Source organism: Mobula birostris, chromosome 30 (assembly GCF_030028105.1).
Source record: "Mobula birostris isolate sMobBir1 chromosome 30, sMobBir1.hap1, whole genome shotgun sequence".
Lineage (NCBI taxonomy): Eukaryota > Metazoa > Chordata > Chondrichthyes > Myliobatiformes > Myliobatidae > Mobula > Mobula birostris.
In genome coordinates this window covers 14,508,990-14,530,842 of record NC_092399.1, presented here as the reverse complement: position 1 = coordinate 14,530,842, position 21,853 = coordinate 14,508,990, and the positions used below count along the sequence as shown (strand labels likewise).

General features: G+C 43.0%; 1 protein-coding gene across 1 annotated transcript; it reads left to right on the top strand.

The window, feature by feature from the left end:
- Positions 1-1,770: 1,770 nt before the first annotated feature.
- ppt1 (palmitoyl-protein thioesterase 1 (ceroid-lipofuscinosis, neuronal 1, infantile)) lies at positions 1,771-20,198 on the top strand. Its single transcript, XM_072247185.1, has 9 exons — positions 1,771-1,914; positions 3,621-3,730; positions 5,716-5,843; positions 5,934-6,004; positions 8,455-8,557; positions 11,992-12,082; positions 14,492-14,590; positions 16,885-16,956; positions 19,128-20,198. The coding sequence occupies exons 1-9, from the start codon at positions 1,788-1,790 to the stop codon at positions 19,248-19,250; spliced, it is 924 nt and encodes a 307-aa protein (XP_072103286.1). The 5' UTR covers positions 1,771-1,787; the 3' UTR covers positions 19,251-20,198.
- The last annotated feature ends 1,655 nt before the right edge of the window (positions 20,199-21,853 follow it).

Below are 21,853 nucleotides of genomic sequence, written 5' to 3'. Positions count from 1 at the left end.
ATTAGGCCATTCAGCCCATCGAGTCTGCTCCGCCATTCCATCATGGCCAATCCCGGATCCCACTCAACCCACCTTCTTGCCATATCCTTTGATGCCCTGACCAATCAGGAAACCGTCAACTTCCGCCTGATGGGCCTTGCCCTGAAATGTTGATTTTTTATTCTCCTCCATAGATACTGCCTGACTTACAGAGCTTCACCAGCATTTTTGAAGACAGGAGAGGGAGGGATGGAGCCAAGAGCTGGGCAGGTGATTGGCAAAAGGGATATGAGACGGTCATGGGACAGGAGGCCCAGGGAGAAGGAAAAGGGGGGGGGGAAACCCAGAGGATGGGCAAGGGGTATAGTGAGAGGGACAGAGGGAGAAAAAGGAGAGAGAGAGAAAGAATGTGTATATAAATAAATAACGGATGGGGTATGGGGGGGAGGTGGGGCATTAGCGGAAGTTAGAGAAGTCAGTGTTCATGCCATCAGGTTGGAGGCTACCCAGACGGAACATAAGGTTAGTTCCTCCAACCTGAGTGTGGCTTCATCTTTACAGCAGAGGAGGCCGTGGATAGACATGTCAGAATGGGAATGGGATGTGGAATTAAAATGTGTGGCTACTTCATGTACAAAGACCATTACCACTCACGTGGCCTCCCAGAATGATACCACCATGAAGGGTCTGAGGAGTTTCCGCACCAGACCCATCCTGTCAATGTGCAGTGGCAGGACCTCAAAAAGCACTCCGTCCCCGCAGGAAGATTGCATTGGCTGCATCCGGCTTCAGTGAGCCCCTTGGCATCCTCCCCTTTGCCATCAGATTTCTTACTACTGCATTCCACTTCAGTGCTATTTATTCAGTTATTGTAGATTATAGTAATTTTATGTTGTGCTGCCGGAAAACAACAAATTTCACAACATCGACAGTGATAATAATCCTGATTCTGAAAACAAGCAAATTCCTGAAACGTTAACTGTTTCACCGTGGGTTTTGTTCATCCCACAAGGAATATTCGGCCATCACAAACACAAGAGATTCTGAAGATGCTAGAAATCCTGAGTAATACAAACAAAACGCTGGAGGAACTCAGCAGCACGAGGAATTCTGCAGATGCTGGAAATTCAAGCAACACACATCAAAGTTGCTGGTGAATGCAGCAGGCCAGGCAGCATCTCCAGGAAGAGGTACAGTCGACGTTTCCAACTGAGACCCTTCGTCAGGACACTTATTTCAGGTCTCAGCCCGAAACCTCGACTGTACCTCTTCCTAGAGATGCTGCCTGGCCTGCTGCGTTCACCAGCAACTTTGATGTGCGTTGAGGAACCCAGCAGGTCAGGCAGCATCTATACAGAGGAATAATTAATCAGTCGACGTTTCGAACCGAGACCCTTCATCAGGACTGGAAAGGAAAGAGAAGGAAGGTGTGGAAGGTATTTAGCTATTCAGCTACTTCTGTTTTAATTGTGTCCTGAAGAAGGGTCTCAGCCCGAAACGCCGACTCTTTACTCTTCTCCATAGAGGCTGCCTGACTTGCTGTTCCTCCTGCATTTTGTGTGTGTTGCTCTGGATTTCCAGAATCCCCTGTGCTGCTGTTTTAATTTCATACTTTGCTCCTACCAGACTGCCGATACGTGAGTAAACATGAAGTTACCTATTAAATACTTGAGACGTAGCGCGAGAACTTTATGAATGACGTGATCCGGTAGGTCAACGCCTCCGCTCAACTCAATGGAGCGAGTCCCATTCATCGCTACCCCCCCCCGAGTGATCACGTGACGGCCCGCGTCACATGATCTGGTAAGATGGCTGTGCTGGGAGCGGGCTGCTTTGTGTTGCTCTGCTGCATCTCCTCCGTCCTGGAAACCGGAGCATGGGAGACGGACCCGAAGAGTGCACAGCCAACACCCCTGGTGATATGGCACGGCATGGGTAAGAGGAATGAGCCTAACTGTGAACTGCGCGCGTTCATGAAGTGTTATGCGGGATCTTATCCACTCCGGAAAAGCACCGCCTGTTCCTTTCTATCTTGAATGGCACTGATCCGAATTCCAACGTCTTAGAAGATGTTTATGCATTTATAACCCTAGATCGTGATTCTCGATGTCTACATTATTAGTATCAGTCGATGATAAATAATATGGCTGTTTATTCCAATGTAAGCGGGAAGCCTTTGTCTATAAAGCATTGTGTTACTCTAATCCTTCTCGGGATCTGGTCAGGCAAATCCTATTAAGTACTTGAGAAGTTTGAGTGGGGAGGGGACAAAACGCAAGTGAAAGCAGGCTTTAAGCGGGGACAAGGGAGTGGTCTAAGTCTGATTTTGTTCTTGTTAGGAAGTATGCAAAGCGTGTTATTGACATTTCCTCTGCAGAGAGTAGTCTTTGAATAGGAATGGCTTCTGGCTGCGCGTAAAATGAATAAACAAAGAGTTGTGAGAAATGGGGTGTTATGGACTAGGGTTGATTTGAAGTTTAAGCCTGACTGAGTTCTTTGAGGAAGTGACTAAACATGTTGATAAAGGTCAAATGGTGGATGTGATGTATATGGATTTTAGTCAGGCATTTGACAAGATTCCCCATGTTCAGTCTCATTCAGAAAGTCAGGAGGCATGGGATCCAGGGAAACTGGGCTGCGTGGATTCAGAATTGGGTTGCCCACAGAAAGGAGAGGGTGGTAGTAGATGGAACGTATTCTGCCTGGAGGTCCGTGACTAGTGCAGTCCTGTGGGGATCTGAACTGGGACCCTTGCCCATTGTGATTTTTATAAATGCCTTAGATGAGGAAGTGAAGGGTGGGTTAGTAAGTTCGCAGGTGATAGGAAATTTGTGTTATTGTGGATAGTGTAGAAATTTGTCATGAGTCTCAAAGGGGCATTGACAGGATGCAAAGCTGCCCTGAGACGTGGCAAATGGAATTCAGTCTGGAAATGTGTGAAGCAATTCACTTTGGAAGATCAAACATGAAGACAGTGTACAGAGTGGATGGACGGATGGATCTTGGGGTCCACGCCCATAGATCCCTTAAAGTTAGCCAGCAGGTTGATATGTTGTCTAAACAGATGGCTGTCACCTTTGGCCAAGATTGTCTGCTCAGTTCTGATGCAGAGTCTGAACCCACACACTTTGCCTCCCTGTCTGAATTCATCCAGTAATTTATTTTTGCTTAATTATGGTGTCTGCAGTCTCTTGTGTCACTTTTTTGATATTATGGAATGGTATAATATTATATTTGTGTGTGAAAGGGAACTAGGTCCTGCTGAACCACTGGGATTTCTGAATGGTTGGGGTTTTACTGTATTTGATTTTAATGCACTTATATAACTAATCAAATTGTTGCTTTAGAATGTGTACAATTAAACTTAAAACAATAGATACACACATCAAACCACTTAAAGTCTGTTCTATTCCGAAGCTGCTTGAGTATAGTTGAGTGTAGTTGGGATTAGCATTGCCATGTGAAAGGGGATGTGAGAAAAGGCTTGGAAGTGGTTACGTTGTAAGCAGAGAGAACATCAGTGAACCCTAAAGTGGGTGGTATTAACCCTTTCAAATGGCTGTACTTTATATTTTACAAATACATCCAGTGATGGAAATGGAGATACTTCAGTACTGAACTGTTTTATATAAATTAACCAGGTGACAGCTGCTGCAACCCTCTCAGCATGGGATTTATCAAGAAAGTGGTAGAAGAAAATATTCCCGGAATTTATGTTTTGTCATTGGAAATTGGGAACAGTATTGAGGAGGTATGTTTGAATGAGAGAATGAACTGCAATTTAGGTATTTGCTTTCAGATCTTTTGTTGGGGGTTGTTAGTGGACATAAAATCATCATTACTGATCCAGAGACGAGATCAAATCTTGCCACAGCAGATACTTACTTTAAATTCAATTAAATATTTTGGAAAATATCCACCCCCACACAGAAATCTACAGTACATTACAGGCCTTTTGGCCCACAATGTTGTGCCGACCACAAAACCTACCTAGAATTTTCCTACCACATAGCTCTAAGAGCCTCTTAAAAGACCCTATTGTATCCACCTCCACCACCGTCGTCGGCAGTGCATTCCATGCACCCACCACTTTCTCTGTGGAAAACTTACCCTTGACATCCCCCTTGCACCTGCTTCCAAGCATCTTAAAACTATGCCCCCTCGTTTTAGCCATTTCAGTCCTGGGAAAAAGCCTCTGGCTATCCACGTGATCAATGCCTCACATCATCTTATACACTTCTATCAGGTCTGCTCTCATTCTCCGTCGCTCCATGGAGAAAAGGCCAAGTTCACTCAGCCTATTCTCAAAAGGCATGCTCTCCAGGCAGCCCTCTTCATTACAATATTTGTGTCACTAATTCAAGCTGTTGACCTTGTTTATTGTAAATGTATGAAAATCAGCCCATAGCCACATGCATAATTCCAAAGCCTGATCAAGGCATACAGAACAAAGACAATTCAGGAGCTTTATTGAATTATTTAATAAAACAATTAGACTCAAAGTCAGTACAATAGTACCACAGCTTACAAAGTTGCAAGGAAGCCAATAATTTAAGCTTCCTAATTGGAAATGAGGAACTGTTCTATTTCAGCATCTTTTAGTGCAAAGGTTTCTGTTTCCGATACAAGTGTACGTTTGTAGGTAGGATGTCTGTCAGTGTAGGAGAGCTGGGGTTCAGCTGATTTTCCTTATTTAATAGTTCCATCTCTAATCTTATCCAATTATGATTAAAGCTAAGTTCTTCATTAAGACTGTGTCTGTTTGTGTGTGAGTCTGTCACTCTCTCTGTGTCAGTGTGTTTGTATCTATGTGTGTGCTTCCTCATGTGTGTGTGTTTAGCAGAGTTTAGCTACTGGAGTGCTCACTGAGAGCTCTGCTCAAGATGATTTTTTTGGAGTGGAAATATTGACATCCTTGATTTTAAATGCTCCTTACCCAAGATTGGATGCAAGTTCAATAGTTCCAGTTAATATCGGAGAATGTATACAGTATACCACTTGAAATTCTTACTCTTCACAGACATGCAGGAAAACAGAAACAAACCCCCAAAGAATGAATGATAGAAGAAACAATAGAACCCCAATGCCTCCCACCCACACACAGCAGCAAAGCATTGACCCTCCCTCACTTATTTCAGGAGAAAGCATCAGCTCCCACCAAGCAAGCAGTAGCAAAGCCCCTAAAGACAATAGAGAATAGCTGCAGGAATAGGCCATTCAGCCCTTCGAGCCAGCACCACCATTCACTGTGATCATGGCTGATCATTCACAATCAGTACCCTTTTCCTGCCTTCTCCCCATATCCCTTCACTCCGCTATCTTTAAGAGCTCTATCTAACTCTTTTTTTGAAAGAATCCAGAGAATTGGCCTCCACTGCCTTCTGAGGCAGAGCATTCCACAGAACCACAACCCTCTGTGTGGAAAAAGTCTTTCCTCAACTCCGTTCTAAATTGTCTACCCCTTATTCTTAAACTGTGGCCTCTGGTTCTGGACTCCCCCAAGATAGACCGTGATCTGCAGTGGAAGAAAAACTGTAGCTCACCTGACAATCCAGCGTGCCACCGGCTCTCTCCCTGTCTCTCTCTCTCCAGTAAGAACAGAGATGTCACCTTTTCTACAAATCGGGTGGGATTTGATTGTGGAAGATTTAAAAGCAAATTCTTAGCAAGAATATTAGACTCGTCTATTGTTAACAGTTTAATTCTTCTCTAACTTTGGAACCTTCCTTTAAAAAGGACATAGAGAACGGTTTCTTCATGAATGTAAATGAGCAGGTGGAACTGGTGTGCCATATATTATCCAAGGACAAGAAGCTGCAGAATGGATACAATTCGATGGGCTTTTCTCAAGGAGGCCAGTTCCTGTAAGTATTGCCACCAATTAAATGTGAAAATGCAGCTTCTTGTGGGATCATGTACTGGAGTCTAGAACTTATGGTTTCTGTCCATTGCAGGAGAGCAGTGGCACAGAGATGCCCTTCTCCTGCCATGAAAAATCTCATCTCAATTGGAGGCCAACATCAAGGTAAGTTTAAAAACCCCTAATACCTTCATTTAAGTGAATAGTTATTCACATGCGTAACTGTGAGATAAGGCTATTAGACTGAGTAGTTTTAAAATCCCATGAGTATTACGTCTACGGACGATACTAGGTAGGTAATTGAGTAGCACTCTGGTCAATCCAGCCAGAGTATTGCGTGGTGACCTGGTCTCCCCAACTAAAGGAGGTCATACTTTAGAGCAAGTGGTCCCATCTTTCTTTTATGCCATGGAGCCTTACCACGTCTGATTCAGAAAGGGTAAGATGAGGGAACACACTCACCAATCCTCATAGAAGTGGAGAGAGTGAACAATTTCAGCTCCTACGTGTCGGTATCTCTGAGGACCCAACCTGGACCCAACATATCGATGTAGCCATACGGAAGGCAAGACAGCAGCCATATTTCAGTAGGAGTTCGTGGGCATTTGGGTTTGTGATCAAAAACAGTCACAAATTTCTGCAGATGTTCCGTGGAGAGCATTCTAACTGGCAACGTCACCATCCGGTATAGGGGAGGAGGGTGCTACTGCACAGGATCAAAGTAAGCTGCAGAGGGTGGTAAAATTAGTTAGCTCTATCATGGGCACTAGCCTCAGTAAGAACCCCTACCACACAGGGCATGCCCTCTTCTCATTGCAGCCATCAGGAAGCAGGTACAGGAGCCTGAAGGCACACACTCAACGATCCAGGAACAGCTTTTTTTTTAGATTATGAAGACACACAGTCCTCTTTTATTGTCATTTAGTAATGCATGCATTAAGAAATGGTACAATATTTCCTCCGGTGTGATATCACAAAATGCAGGACAGACCAAGACTGAAAAAACTGACAGAACCACATAATTATAACATATAGTTACAACAGTGCAACAATACCATAACTTGATGAAGAAGTCCATGAGCACAGTAAAAGTTCAAAGTCTCTCAAATGTCCCACATCTCACGCAGACAGGAGAAGGAAGAAAAACTCTCCCTGCCATGCCAACCACAGTCCGACTCCTGAGTCATCGGAAAACTTCGGGCCTCCGATCAGCTCTCCGACACCAAGTACTGAGCGCCATCTCTGTCCGAACGATTCAACCTCAACCTCGGTCGCCAACAGCAGGCAAAGCCGGGGATTTTGAGGCCTACCCTCCGAAAGATTCCCGACCACGCAGTAACGACAGCAGCGAACGAGCGTTTCAGAAATTTCTCCAGATGTTCCTCTGTACTTTCATGTCCATCTCCATCAAATCAGAATTGTCCACGGCCCCTATTTTACGGATACGGTATCATTCTTCCCCTCCACCATCTAATTTCTGAACGGACGTTGAACCCACGAACACTACTTCACTACTCCTGGTTCGTTAACCAAGGGGTCGTGGACTCCAGTTTGGAAACCCCTGCTCTGGAGGAAGTGCAGTGGAGATTCACCAGGTCGATTTCTGGAAGTGCGGTGGGGAGGTGCCCTTAGGAACAATAAGCACCATCGAGCTTGTGCCATCTTGAGTTTAAAAGAATTGGAGGCGACCTCATTGTCACCTGCAAAATTCTTGCTGAGCTTGACAGAATAAATATTAGAATGTGCTTTGCTTCCTCCCCACCCTCCTCCTGGTTAGGGAAGGATGGAAAAAGGGTGTAGCTGATCTAACTGTAACCTAAATTCCACAAGGAGAAGGGTCAGCCCTTCAGGAATAAAATGAGTTTTTCTTCACCTGACAGAAGCCAACCTTTGGAACCGAGGACTGTGTGGAGACTGAGTGAGTTGCACACAGAGGTCAATAGACTTGGATAGTAGAATTGTTCAGGAGAGTAGTGCTGAGATAAAGATCGGCATTCGTCTTGGACGCACAGGGCTCTGTGGCCAATTCCTGTTTCTTTCTGTCTTTGTTTTGCTGCAAAGTCAGATGTGTTTGGGTACCGTGCGGAAGGCAGCTGGCTCAGTGGAAGACTAACCCTCTGCACCTGGGAGGCAATCAGTGTGTGAGAAAGGGCTTCAGGAAGTAGCCTGTCCTGGAATGCCATTAGTCCGCCACAGGAGACTAGCTTGTTTTTTAAATGCAGAAGCTAAAATAACTTCAAATTCCCTTGTTAGCGAGAAAGAGAGCCCCGAGCGATGTCAAAATTTTGGAATGAACGGTTAGTTTTTGGTGGACTGTGGACCATGGTCACTCTTTGGGGGCTTTGATGGTGGGTGGTGGGAATGCTTTATGCTAGAATAAGGGGAGGGGGGGAGGACTGATGCTGGCTTCTGCTGCTTGTGCCTGAGAGAGGGGCAGACGGCTTTGTTTTTTTTTCTGTTATTCGTTCTGTGGGGTTTTTCTTCTGTTTCGAGGATGTCTGCAGAGAGCAAGAATATCAGGCTGTATATTGTGTACATTCTCTGGTATTAAATGGAACCATTGAATTTTCCCTGCAATCACTATTAATTGTGTTTCCCACAACCATCCTTTATAGGTGTGTACGGTTTACCGCACTGTCCTGGAGCAAGTTCCAAAATCTGCAATTTGATAAGAAAACTGCTGAACTTCGGTGCTTATAGAAGTCCAATTCAAGACCAGTAAGTAACGAGAATGTAGATGAGGGCTTTATGGCTGTGGAATGGGTGAGGAGTTATTAATTTGACAGCAGTTAACTGTTCATTGTAAAACAATGTAAGTACTGTTGAAGAATATGGGGTTAAGAATACTCAGTCATCTTGCATGCAATTTCAATGCAAATTCTAAGACCTAAAGGAGGATAAATGGCCAAACCAGTGACTGGGCCAATTGTTCTTTTTTAATTTCTAGAAGCTGCTTAGAAATTGCATGCACTCTTAACATTTAATAAAACTCATGAAATGAACTTTGAACATTCAGATTTCATTAACAAGCAAATCCATGGTCTACTTATTTTCATCTAAATTTTTGCCTGGAGCTCAAGACCCCGGTCATTCACAATGACTGAGACACGTTAGCACGTTGAATAAAAACAAGAGCAATTATTTAGATCAGCAAATATGGGCACGGTCAGTCAGTGTCTCCATCAAAATCGAGAATAACTTTCAGACTGTAATGAAATTTTTCATAAAATCATTTAATCCTCTGACAGTTTCCAATTTCCTGGCCCTGCCAGTTCAAATTCACATTGGATGCCCAAAGCCCCCTCTACCTCAGTCCCACACCAACATGGCCAGGAGGTCCTTTGCTTCCTCTAGCAGCTGCGGGAGAAGGTGGTGTGGGAGATTCGAATTGTCGCTGCTGTCCTTACTCAGCTGGCTAAACTCATTTCTCCTTTAACGTACTCGCCCTCTAAGTCGAAAGTCTAAGATAAGGTCATTGGCATGGGTGCAAGCTAAGTCTGTCACAATACCACTACAGGTTCACAACCATCCTGATTACAATCCCTTCCCCACTTCTCTAAGCCCTTCTGCTGCACTGCATCTGTTCTGATGGGACCTCCCATACTAATGCCTGAAATGTCTTTCCGTGTTGGCGTGTGGCCAAGTGGTTAAGGCGTCGGTCTAGTGATCTGAAGGTCGCTAGTCCGAGCCTCATCTGAGGCAGTGTGTTGTGCCCTTGAGCAAGGCACTTAACCACACAGTGCTCTGCGGCGACACCGGTGCCAAGCTGTATCGGCCCTAGTGCCCTTCCCTTAGACAACATCGGTGGCATGGAGAGGGGAGACTTGCAGCATGGGCAACTGCCGGTCTTCCATACAACCTTGCCCAGGCCTGTGCCCTGGAAACCTTCCAATGCGCAAATCCGTGGTCTCACAAGACTAACAGATGCCTATATAAATGTCTTTCCATTTCTTTAACCACGGCTGTCCTTCTGCCGTAGTTGACAGGGGAGTGTGTCTGCTTTACTTCCCATGTTACTTCCTGTGCCCCCATCCCACTTGTTCGTGCCCTCCACCCTTCATGTTCGATGAGTTACCCCTATTATTTCTGCCACCCGATGCCAGCTCTCCCTCCTGCATTCCAGAGGGAAGGGGTTCCCAACATTTGTTATGCCACGGACCCAAGGGGTGCGTGACCCTGGGATGGGAACCCCTGCCAAACCTGTTCACTGTGACTGTGGGTTCACACTTCCAACTTCGTTAACCATGCTCCTTTTCACGAGCCCTCCCATGCAGTTGTAGGGTGGCCAAACCCACTTCTTGTCTGCAGAAAACCAGAGTCCTTTTTCAGGTGAAGCAACACCATGCCTCCTTTTAGTACTCACACCGTGGTCTCATGTTGGAGAATTAATATGGGTTGGGTGACTGTTTTGCTGGAGCGGCCCTGAGGAGCTTCCACTCCCACACAATTCCAGAGTCAGCTCACAGAACAGCGCCTCTCTATCCGTCCAGGTGAACTGCAGCCTTAGGCACTCAGATTCCGTTTTGAGTAAACAGCCTCTCCTGTTTATAAAAACTGGTCAGTTCTGATTCAAGGTCGTCCTCTTGTAACATGGTCGCCATCTGATCTGCAGAACTTCCCAGCGGATCTTTTTGTTGCGGATTTTCACTAGTTATACTCTGCACCTCTGGGTTCTAGTACATTGCTTTGTCCTGTTTTCCCTGTCTCCCTCTGTTTGCAGGCCAGACAGATCAGCTTCATTTATCTCGTTCCGACTGCTTGTCATTCCCGCCGCTGCCTGTAAGCAGTTTGTACGTTCTCCCCGTGACCGCGTGGGTTTGCTCTGGGTGCTCAGGTTTCCTCCCACAGTCCAAAGACGTACTGTTTGGTTACGCCAATTGGTCGTTGTAAATTGTCCTGTGATTAGGCTAGGATTAAATTGGGAGATTGCTGGTAAGTGTGGCTCGAAGGGCCTATTCCACGCTGTAGATAGAAAAAATACAAAATACAAAAAAAACCCCAAAAATAAATAAAAATTACAAAAAAAAAAATTCTGGACAAACTCTGCTCTCTGCTTTATCATACAAATCCCCTTCCTGTCCTGACTGCCTACTCCGATTTAAACAAAACTCCACCAATTATAATGAGAAATCATTGACCTGAAATAGTAACTGTTTCTCTCCCAATACATACATGTGGAATATTTCCAACGTTTGCTACTATTTCAGGTTCCAGGCATCTGAAATCATTCTGATTTTGAAATAACATTAGAAGGATTTTGACAAGAAAGTTTGCCAAATTCCTATTCACATACTGTGTTGAATTAACGATCGAGTTTAGATTTGAAAGTCTCTTAGGTACTACTCTCAACTACACAACTAGGTAGTTTGCTCCATGTGTCCACTGTGTAAAGAAATGCTTCCTGATGTTAGTCTGAAATCTCCCTTTAACCGGTCTCCACCTATGGCCCTGTGTCCTCATTGATGGATTCATTTTGAAGTAGCTGGTATCCACTTTACTTGTACGCTTAAAGATTTTGAACACTTCTCTCATTCTCTGTCTACTCAGGCTAAAAAGATTTAATTCTTCCAATCTTTCTCAATAGCTCATACCCAGCAGAGCTGGAATGAGTCTCATCACCCTTCTCTGAACTCTCTCCAGTGCCTTCACATCCCTCACAAAATATGGGGACCAAAATACACAGTACTCAAAGTGGCCTCACAAGTGCATTATACAGCTTAAGGAGAACGTCTCTGGACTTGAACTCCACTGAGCACATTATATAGCCTTTCTGAAATCTAATTTAATGGCTTTGGCTTTTACTGATATATTGTCCCAAAAAACTTCCAGACTAACAGTGTTATGATCACTTGTTCCTAAGGGCTCAACAATTTCCATACTGAAAGTTCTATCCCGATTGTTACAGAATATCATATCTAGACCGACCTCCCCTCTTGTTGGTGCATTAACATTCTGGGTCAAAAAAACAATCATTCAATAACTCAGTGAATTTACTTTCCTATAATCCATCAGTCACTGGGTTCTCCCACTCAAGATTTGGGAAATTAAAGTCTCCCATAACTAGAACATCACCCTCTGAATTTGATTTTCTAATATTCTGGTAGAGTTGTTTGTTAAAATCACTATCAGACTAATTGTTTCTTTCTTGGTAGCCTAGTGCAGGCAGAGTACTGGCATGATCCCTTGAATGAAGAACTCTACAGGAACAAAAGCGTTTTCTTGGCTGACATCAATCAAGAAAGAGTATGTTCTTGGTTTTTATTGGAATAAACTTTACCAGTTACCTATCTGTGCAACGTGGTTAGTGTGTGATAGGGTGGAGATGTGTCTTTGGTAAAGAGGTGTGAGATGCTCCTTCCCTCTGCTGGCCTGCAGGTCACCCTTGGGCAAGGGGTAGCGCCTTCTTAGTCCCCCCGATCATGGTCATGTGAAGCCATGGGAGCAGGTGGTGGACGGTCGTACGAGCAGCTGGTGCACATCACAAGTCCTGGTTAAGCAACCACCGACACCAGGCAGACAATCTCTGAGGAGTATTGATAATGGCTGGGGTCACTCACCTTCTAAAGACACTGCCCAGAAGATGGCAATGGCAAACCACTTCCGTGGATAATTTTCCAAGAACAATCATGGTCATGAGACCATGATTGCCTACATCATATGACATGGCACATAATGAATGAACAACGTGGTTAGACTTCTTAGATATTGAATAGGATCCTTCAAATGTTAACAGAAGCTTGGCAATTGTTATGTAGTGGTGCTACCAGATGCTATTCTAACTGTAAACCAGGTTGTCCTTTTGCTACCTGAGTATATTTTTTAAAGTCTTAATATTCAATATTGTATCTGTTGTGACTGAATAAAGTCAGGAGAGAGACACTGAAGCTAGTGGATATAGAAGTGTTTATTCAGCAAAATGAGCTGCTATTCCAGAGGAAGAGGCCTGCCTGACCCAATACTTTTATCTGCAAAGATCTAGGGTAACGGCAGGTCAATTCTATGGTTACAATGTATCTACAATGCTTCTTTTGAATTACATATAATTTTTTATTACATATAATTTTCAAGCACCTTCTTTGCACCCACACTCCGATCACTGAAAATGAATGTTAATCAATAACCTCTGTCTCTCTGTGTCTCTTTCTCGTGAATTTCTGGTTTGCTATCAACCCTAATCTACAGCTCCAGGAAGATGATTGTTCAGAGCTGCATTTCAAATTCAATCTACAATCCATATTCAAATTTGGAGATTGGTTGCTTTTGAAATTAATATTTGCAATATACCCTCACTCCAGAATACACCCTAACAATACAGATTCACCTTATTTAAGGGACGTTAATGTATTGAAAATGATTCAGAACATATGTACTACATCAGTGCCTGGAATGGGTGAGTTGTCTTGAACATAGAACATAGAATAGTACAGCACAGTACAGGCCCTTCGGCCCACAATGTTGTGCCAAATTTGTGAGGAAAGGCTGAACAAAATGCCATTTGTCAGTGACATTAAACCTGATTCTGACAAGTTAGCCTGCTATCCATGAGTTTAGAGAAAGAGAGATTGCAGAATCCTCATTTCAGACAGAAAGGATGTCTCCTGCTGTGAGAGAATCTGGAACAAGATCATTGTTTTTTTTTAAAAAAGGGTTATCCGTTAAGATGGAACTCTGCTTCCACTATCCTCTGAGGAAGAGATTCTGAAAGCACTTAAGATTCTTGATAAACAGGAGTGAATAGTTACTGAGGATGTGGAATTTAGGTTACAGTCAGGTTAGACCATAAGGTACAGGAGCCATTCAGCCCATCAAGTCTGCTCTGCCATTCCATCGTAGCTGACCCTCGATCCCACACACCTGTCTTCTCGCCATATCCTTTGATATAGGAAATTATCAATTTCTGCCTTAAACGTACTTGGCCTGCACCATAGTCTGTGCCAGAGCATTCCGCAGATTCACCACTCTGGCTAAAAAAAATTCCTATTACCTCCGTTCTAAAAGGTCACCCCTCAATTTTGAGGCTGTACCCTCTAGTTCGAGATATGCCCGCCAAAGGGGGTAACTATACTGTTATTAAATAGTAGAGTGAATGGTTATCGAGGACGTGGAGTTTAGGTTGCAGTCAGATTAGCCATACTGTTATTAAATAGCTGAGTAGATTTGAAAGGCTGGTGTTGTTTTTGATTCTGTGTTGTACGGCAGAGGTGATTGTGGTCTTTGACCATGATTGTTCTTGGCAAATTTTTCCACAGGTGTGGTTTGCCTTTGCCTTCTGGGCAGTGTCTTTACAAGACGGGTGACCCCAGCCATAGTCAATATTCTTCAGAGATTGTCTGGCGTCAGTAGTCACATAACCAGGATTTGTGATATGCACCAGCTGCTCACACGACCATCCACCACCTGCTCCCAATGGCTTCACGTGACCCTGATCAGAGTGGGGTTGGGGCTGAGCAGGTGCTACACCTTGCCCAAGGGTGACCTGCAGGCTAGCAGAGGGAAGGAGTGCCTTACACCCCTTTTGGACACATCTACACCCCTTTGTATGCAGCTGTTAAGCGTCAATGTTTGCAGGGGTGGGGAGCACTTGCTTATCTAGATCCGAGTTTCAGATATCTTTGGGAGTTCGATGACAGCTGCCACTGTTTTTATTTGCAGGGCATCAATGGAAGCTACAAGGAGAATCTGATGAAACTGCACAAGTTTGTAATGGTGAAATTCCTGAGGGACACCATGGTTCTCCCAGTTGATTCAGAGGTGAGGACAGAGTCTTTTGACTTCAGCTAATTGTAGTTTCCTATCGTGGTTAAAGATAAATTTTACAATTTACTTTTACATTCACAAGGCACTAAGTTTTCAATGTTTGATAGTTTTACCCTATTAGTTGCAGGAAGTTACCAAAGGAAAACCTATTAGTCTTTATAGTATATATTCATTCCTTCCTCCCCTGTCCTCTTCCACCATAAACGTTCCAATAGACATACGGCACCCTGTGCAAAAGTCTTGGGCACTTATGTATGTCTAGAGTGCCTAAGACTTTTGCACAGTACTGCAGTGTTTCTATGTATTGTACTGTACTACCACTGCTAAAGAAAACAACAAATTTCTTGATGTGGACTGAGAGCGGGCAGAGAGAGGGAAATCAGGGTTGGGAAGGAGTGGGGAGGGAGTGGGAAGCACCCGAGAGATATTCTGTAATGATCAATAAACCAATTGTTCGGAATCAAATGACCTTGCCTGGTGTCTACACCCATGCCACACCCCTCACCACCACGATTCCAGACAATCCTTCTCTGCCACCAGTCCCAAGCCCTTCCCACGGTGCTCCACTCTCACCAATTCCAACACCCTTTGCTCCCGCCAGATTTACAAACTCGCTCTCCGCTCCACGTTGATAAATACAGTAAAAGTCTTAGCACTATAGCTGCATAACTGTGCCTAAGATTTTTGGACAGTATTGTAAATTGGGAGCAGGGTGTTTGGTCCAGCAATCCAGCCACACAAGCTTGTGCTGTGATGTTTACTCTAGAACCAACAGTTTCTTTAGTACAATCTTCCTGCGTCTCCTGCCTGGTCTTCAACAAAGAGAGGCTTGCTTATCTTTGTTCAGCAGCTGCTGTTATGTCCTCTACTGCCGTACATTTAGTCCCAAATGCTGTCTATCCTCATACTCTGCATAGACTTTTCAATAAACTTCAGTAGGCCCCACTTCATGCTCTGTTTTCTGTAAGGTGGTCACACTTCCGTTTGGTGCTTCAGTCATAAATGGTCGTCTTCCCTTTTGTGTTGACTCTTCCTCAACACACTCACTGGTTTCCCCTTTCTTGTTCAAAGTTTCATTCATCATCAAATTATATATGCAGTGTACAACTCTGAGATTCGTCTTCTCCAGATAGCCATGAAACCTGGTGCCGCAGGCTGTCAAGAAGGCAAATGGAATGTTGGCCTTCATCGCTACAGGGATTGAATTTAAGAGCAGGGAGGTTATGCTGCAACTGTACAGGGTACTGGTGAGGCCACACCTGGAGTACTGCGGGCAGTTCTGGTCTCCTTACTTGAGGAAGGATATACTGGCTTGGGACGTGGTACAGAGGAGGTTCACCAGGTTGATTCCAGAGATAAGGGGGTTAGACTATGAGAAGAGATTGAGTCGCAGGGACTGTACTATTCAGAAGGATGAGAGATCATCTTATAGAAACATATAAAATTATGATAAGATAGAGGCAGGAAAGTTGTTTCCACTGGTAGATGAGTCAAGAACTAGGGGACTTGGCCTCAAGATTAGGGGGACTAAATTTAGGGAGTGAATGAGGAGGAACTGCTTTTCCCAGAGAGTGGTAAATCTGTGGAATTCTCTACCCAATGAAGCAGTGGAGGCTACCTCAGTAAATATATTTAAGACAAGGTTGGATATATTTTTGCACAGTGTGGGAATTAAGGGTTATGGGGAAAAGGCAGGTAGGTGGAGATGAGTCCATGGCCAGATCAGCCATGATATTATGAGTCGCGGTTGCCCAAATAGGGATCAACAAGGGGTAGTTTTCTTAAAATATGATGAGGGTTTCCCATGTTAAACATATAAGATTACATATTGGGAGTCATTTGGAAGACCTATAAATTTACTTTCAAATATTGGTAGTTTAAAAATCATTGCAGTACTGAAAAACTGAAAGGTGGCATTCATTATTAAGGACTTCCATCACCCAGGACTCATCAGGAAGGATGTACTGACTCCTAAAGGCAGGCACTCAGCAACTCAGGAACAGCTTGTTCCCCTCTACCATCCGATTTCTAAATGGACATTGAACCCATGAACACTACCTCACTTTTATTTTGCTATTTCTGTTTTTCCAGTATTTAATATACATATACTTTAGTTGATATTTTTCTATATTTATCTCATATTGCATTGTACTGTAATGCTAACAAATATGACATATACTGGTGAGATTAAATCTGATTCTAAGTCCAATAATATCATTGTCTTTTTAACTAAAATGGTTCAATTTAATTTTAATTTCAAAAAGCACTAAATTGTTACTCTCTTGTAGTGGTTTGGTTTCTATAAAGCTGGCCAGGCCAAGGATACGTACACCTTACGGGAGAGCGACCTTTATCGTGAGGTAAGAATTGTGAAGTAAGATTTGTGACGTTACCTGTGTTATTTGCTAAAGAGGCATTTACAAAGGTGCCCTCGGTACGGACGGGATGATGCAGTGGAATAAGAGACTTTCTGCCTTCAGCCTTTGTTTTAATCTGACTCCAAAATTGTGAAGTGAAACTGGGCGGTACCAAGTCTGATTCAGAAGCAAAGCCAAGTGCAAGTCGCAGTGAGGTGGGAAAGTCGAAGATGCACTGTGGCGAGTGATCGAAAGTGGGCTAGGAGTTACAAAAATGAACTTTACTTGTGGAAGGAAATACAGTAAAACCGGGTTCCAGAAGTAAATGGAAGACCAGGAACTGGATACTGATTGTGGGTGATCAGCCCTGATCACAGTGAATGGTGGTGTTGGCTCAAAGGGCCGAATGGCCTACTCCTGCACCTATTGTTTATTAGATCAATATTGAAACCTTTTATGTTTTATTGCTTTGTAGGATGACTCCCTCAAAAAAAAACACAAAGATAGACCAGAAAAAACTAAGATAAAGTTAGCAAAAAAAAACAAATTTTGTAAGGCTGAGAATTTGGTGGACTTCTAGCAAAAGGTCAGAATTACTTTCAGCCAATAAGCTGCATTGCCAATTGATGAGTGGAGGCAGCAGGACCTGGAGAAATCTGTCAATGCATGCAGTCCTCTGCCTGAATGGAGAAGGATGCGTAATTTCCCCACATCAGTCCTAAGATCCTAAAGGAAATCAGGGAAGTGATTGTGGACGTTGAGTATGGAACATAACAGCACAGCATAGGCCCTTCGGCCCACAATGTTGTGCTAACCATTTAATCTACTCTAAGATCAATCTAACCCTACATAGTTCTTCATTTTTTTCCTACCTTCCATGTGCCTGAGAGTTTCTTAAATGCTCCTATTGTATCTGGCCTCTACCACCAGCCCTGTCAGGATATTACACTCTGTTTTAAAAAAAAAACATCTACTTGCCTCTGACATTCCCCCCTGCACTCCCCTCCATTCGCCTCAAAAATTATCCCCCCTCGTATTAGCTATGTAACACAATAATAAATATTTTATTGATCCCGAGTGGGAAATTCTTTTGTTACAACAGCAACATTTAAAAACACACTTAGCAGTGTGCACACTTAACTAATAATAAAGTACAGAATAATAATATATACAATAATCATTTACTAGTCTGCAATAATAATGTTTGAAATAATAGAACAGACGATTGTACTATGATGCGAGTTCTCCTGTTGCATGGAGATGAACTGTTGTATATGCTTATTGCATTTGGTAGAAAAGATTTTCTGTAATGATTCTTGTGACAGCGGAGCTGAATGATATCTGCCCTGGGAAAAAGCCTCTGGCTATCCACTTGATTCATGCTTGTCACCATCCTGTACCTCTCCACTCTCATCCTTCCCTACTCCAAAGAGAAAAGTCCTAGCTTGGGCTATATATATTTTCTGTAAAAATATCCAGTCTGTAAAAATGAAGATAACGTTTGTATTAGAGTGGCATGTTTACAGGGATGATTATGCTGCAGGGAACTTTTCTAAGTTGAAAAATGGTGTACCTTTAAGAGCAACGTGTACAAAATGCTGGAGGAACTCAGCAGGCCAGGCAGCATCTAGGAAAAGAGTACAGTCGACATTTCGGGCCGAAACCCTTCGGCAAGACTGGAGAGAGAAAGCTGAGGGAGTGGATTTAAGAGGTCGGGGGGAGGGGAGAGAGAAGCACAAGGTGATGAGTGAAACCTGGAGGGGAAGGATGAAGTGAAGAGCTTGGGAAGTTGATTGGTGAGAGGCAGAAGGCCATGGAAGAAAGAAAAGGGGGAGGAACAGCAGGGCGGGGGGTGATAGGAGGCAAGGAGATGAGGTGAGAGAGGGAAAAGGGGATGGAAACCTTTGAGGTTGGTATTCGGTGTTTACTTTCAATAAACATTATGATTTGGATCATTTCATTTTGGGAACATCATGTAATGTAACCTAGAATTGAAGAACGATGATTAAAACCAAATTCTTCAGAGCAGTACTCGTTTTGAACACTTGCATTTGAAGTTTTTTTTTGCATTTAGTTTATTGTAACAAGTAACCCCTACCCCATTTGAAATCCTGCTAGATATAAACAAGTTTTACGGAATATTCAGGTTAAATGTATTTTTGTTGTTCATGTAGGATCGACTGGGGTTGAAAGCTATGGACAAAGCAAAGAAACTGGATTTCCTAGATGTGGATGGGGATCATCTTCAGTTTTCAGAGTCATGGTTCATCAGCACCATAATTCCTTACCTCAAGTGATCCTTGTACCTAGCTAGTAATTTTCCACTAATTGCTTCATCATTTGCCTAATATCAAATTGTAAAGCACTGGGTCTCAACTACAATTGAATTACAACGCTTTGCTAATCCAAGATGCTGCAGAGTTTAAAAGAAGAATGCAGGCACTTAGGAACTCAAGAATGTCCATTCTGCTCGGCAGGACTAAACTTTCAGGCTTCTACTTTTACAAGTTGAGAAGTACTTTGAGGTGAGTGCAAAAATAGTGGGGATGAGGAAAGTAGTTAATTTCTTCTCCCGATGCAGGAGTTGGCGTCCCTTCATATAGGATCTAAATGAAAACCATGTCCTTGTAATGGTAAAGATCACCTTGACCATCTAATGGTTTGACTAAATAAAAACTGTTCACGAGATCATGACAAATCTTTTAAGTTTAAGAATGCCAGTGAATGTTATACCAGTAACCTTAGTTCTAATTATTGAATTTTAGATCAGCAATTTTGTTCTTGGCCTGTGATTAGAGCTAGTCTCAGCTTTATTCGTGGGATCTAGATAAGTATATTATAATCAGAATGACAGCCAGACATTATTGACATAATTTCAACCCTCCAACTACTGTCTCCTCGGCTCGTAATTAAAACTAATGAAACAGGTTGTACTAAAATCTCAACATGAGTGAAATAAGACTTGATTTGCAATGCCTTTCATGGTCAGGATGTTTTGTACGTATGTTTTGTAAGCTGATATGTAATACTTTTTTAAGCAGTGGTACCAATAACCAGAGAGTAAGATTTCAGATTGGATCTAATCACTGAACAATGCAAGCTGAAAGACAAGCTGTTTGGAGGAACGCAGAGGGTCAGGCAGAATATATAAAGGGGGTGGAGATGAGAGGAAATCGTGACATTGACATTTTTTTGGGTCAAGTTCCTGCCTCACAGCCAAATGATTCTTGACGGAGTTTTTTTTTCACTCTGAAGCACAACATCCGCAGTCTGCCTCCAGTGAATGAAAACATTTATTTCATTTTAGTAACATTCACCTACCATCTGTTTCAGTGTTAAGATTGTGCTGTTGTCTAAAATTTTAACATGCTGACTTCAGGGAGCGTGTAAAGCTGAGTGTTATTGGTGTGGTCGTGGTACAGATTAAAAGATGATTATTGATTTAATAAGTACCTCCTCGCCGATTAAAGCTCCAAGGAAGATTAAAATTATCAAGCCGAGTGCGGAAGGTTCAGCACCATCTACTAGCCTTTCGCTCGTTGCTGCCGGAGAAGGTGTTTACATATCTCAGTCTCTCACTCTCTCTCGTTTGCTGCTCTCGTGTGAAGTCCCCATGCCCGAGTGATTTCTGTCTCCCTCGATGCTGTCGGCGTATGGTTCCAAAGCAAGATTGCAGATTTGGACTCTTAGTTCAGGTTTACGATGTGTTCCAGTTCTGGTCACTTTTTTTGTTACTACTTTTGGGCAATTTTTGAATCAGGTTGGCCTGCAGATCAATGAACACTGAGCTAAATTGTACTGCAATATGCCTTTTGATTTTGTGTTTTATGTGTTTTTGCTCTTGTTTTTGTTGCGGTTTGTGTGACTTTTTTGTGCGCCTGTGGACGAGGATTTGATGTTTGATAATTTTTCTCTAAACGGGTTGAATCCGTGGTTCTATGTTTCGTGACTGTCCGTTGAGAAGACAAATTTCAGGATTGGGTATTGCATATGTACTTTGATAATAAATGTTCTTTGAATCAAATCCCTTTAGCTATGACTTGTTAGGGATAATTTCATTATTCATACTGTAAAATTGTATTTGGAAACAATGATTGTGGTCTGCTTTTATTTTAGCTTCAGAAGTGGACTAACTCTTGAGTCTTCACGACTGTGGTCAGTTCCCTATTGAAAAATGACCAATATTTGCTTTCCTTCCTTAACATGCATGAAGACCTCATGGAATTTAGCAGATGAATATTTTTTTTGGGGGGGGTTTGCTTTTGGTTTGGAGTGAAAATCACTGCAAAGTCTAGGGTGGGGGATGAGGGAATTCAATTTCTTTAAAATAATTCTTTACAAATTAATTTTCAGCCAGTGCTCCAAATAGGAGCACCTTGAAAAAATTCCTAGTGGTTTGTGTTGTGAATTGTTTGACAGAAGTTAGGATAATGCATGGGTTTGAGATGCGACTGGCCAACTTGCCAGCTCGTAACACTCACAAATGACCATTTGAGTAGCTATTTACATTTTATTTTATTTAGCGGCGGCAGCATACGGTAGACCCTTCCAGTCCAGCAACGCTGACAAACCCAATTAACTCTGGCCTAATCACAGGACAATTTACAATGACCAATTAATCTATCCATTACATCTTTAGACTATCGGAGGAGACCAGGCACCTGGGGAAAACCTACAGACCATGCAGAGGATATATTTGACTCCTTATGGACGGCCCCTGATTTGATCAGTGAAGTCCAGAATGCTTTAAGCTCTAATAATGTGCTACCATGGGTACCAACTTTGGGAAACGCTATTTCCACTTCTCCCCAATTTTGGGCTTTGAGTTGGTAGATGAATCCTTATTCATACAGCTATATTCTTAAAAGGGAAGCAAAATAAACTAGAGCTGGCTATTATA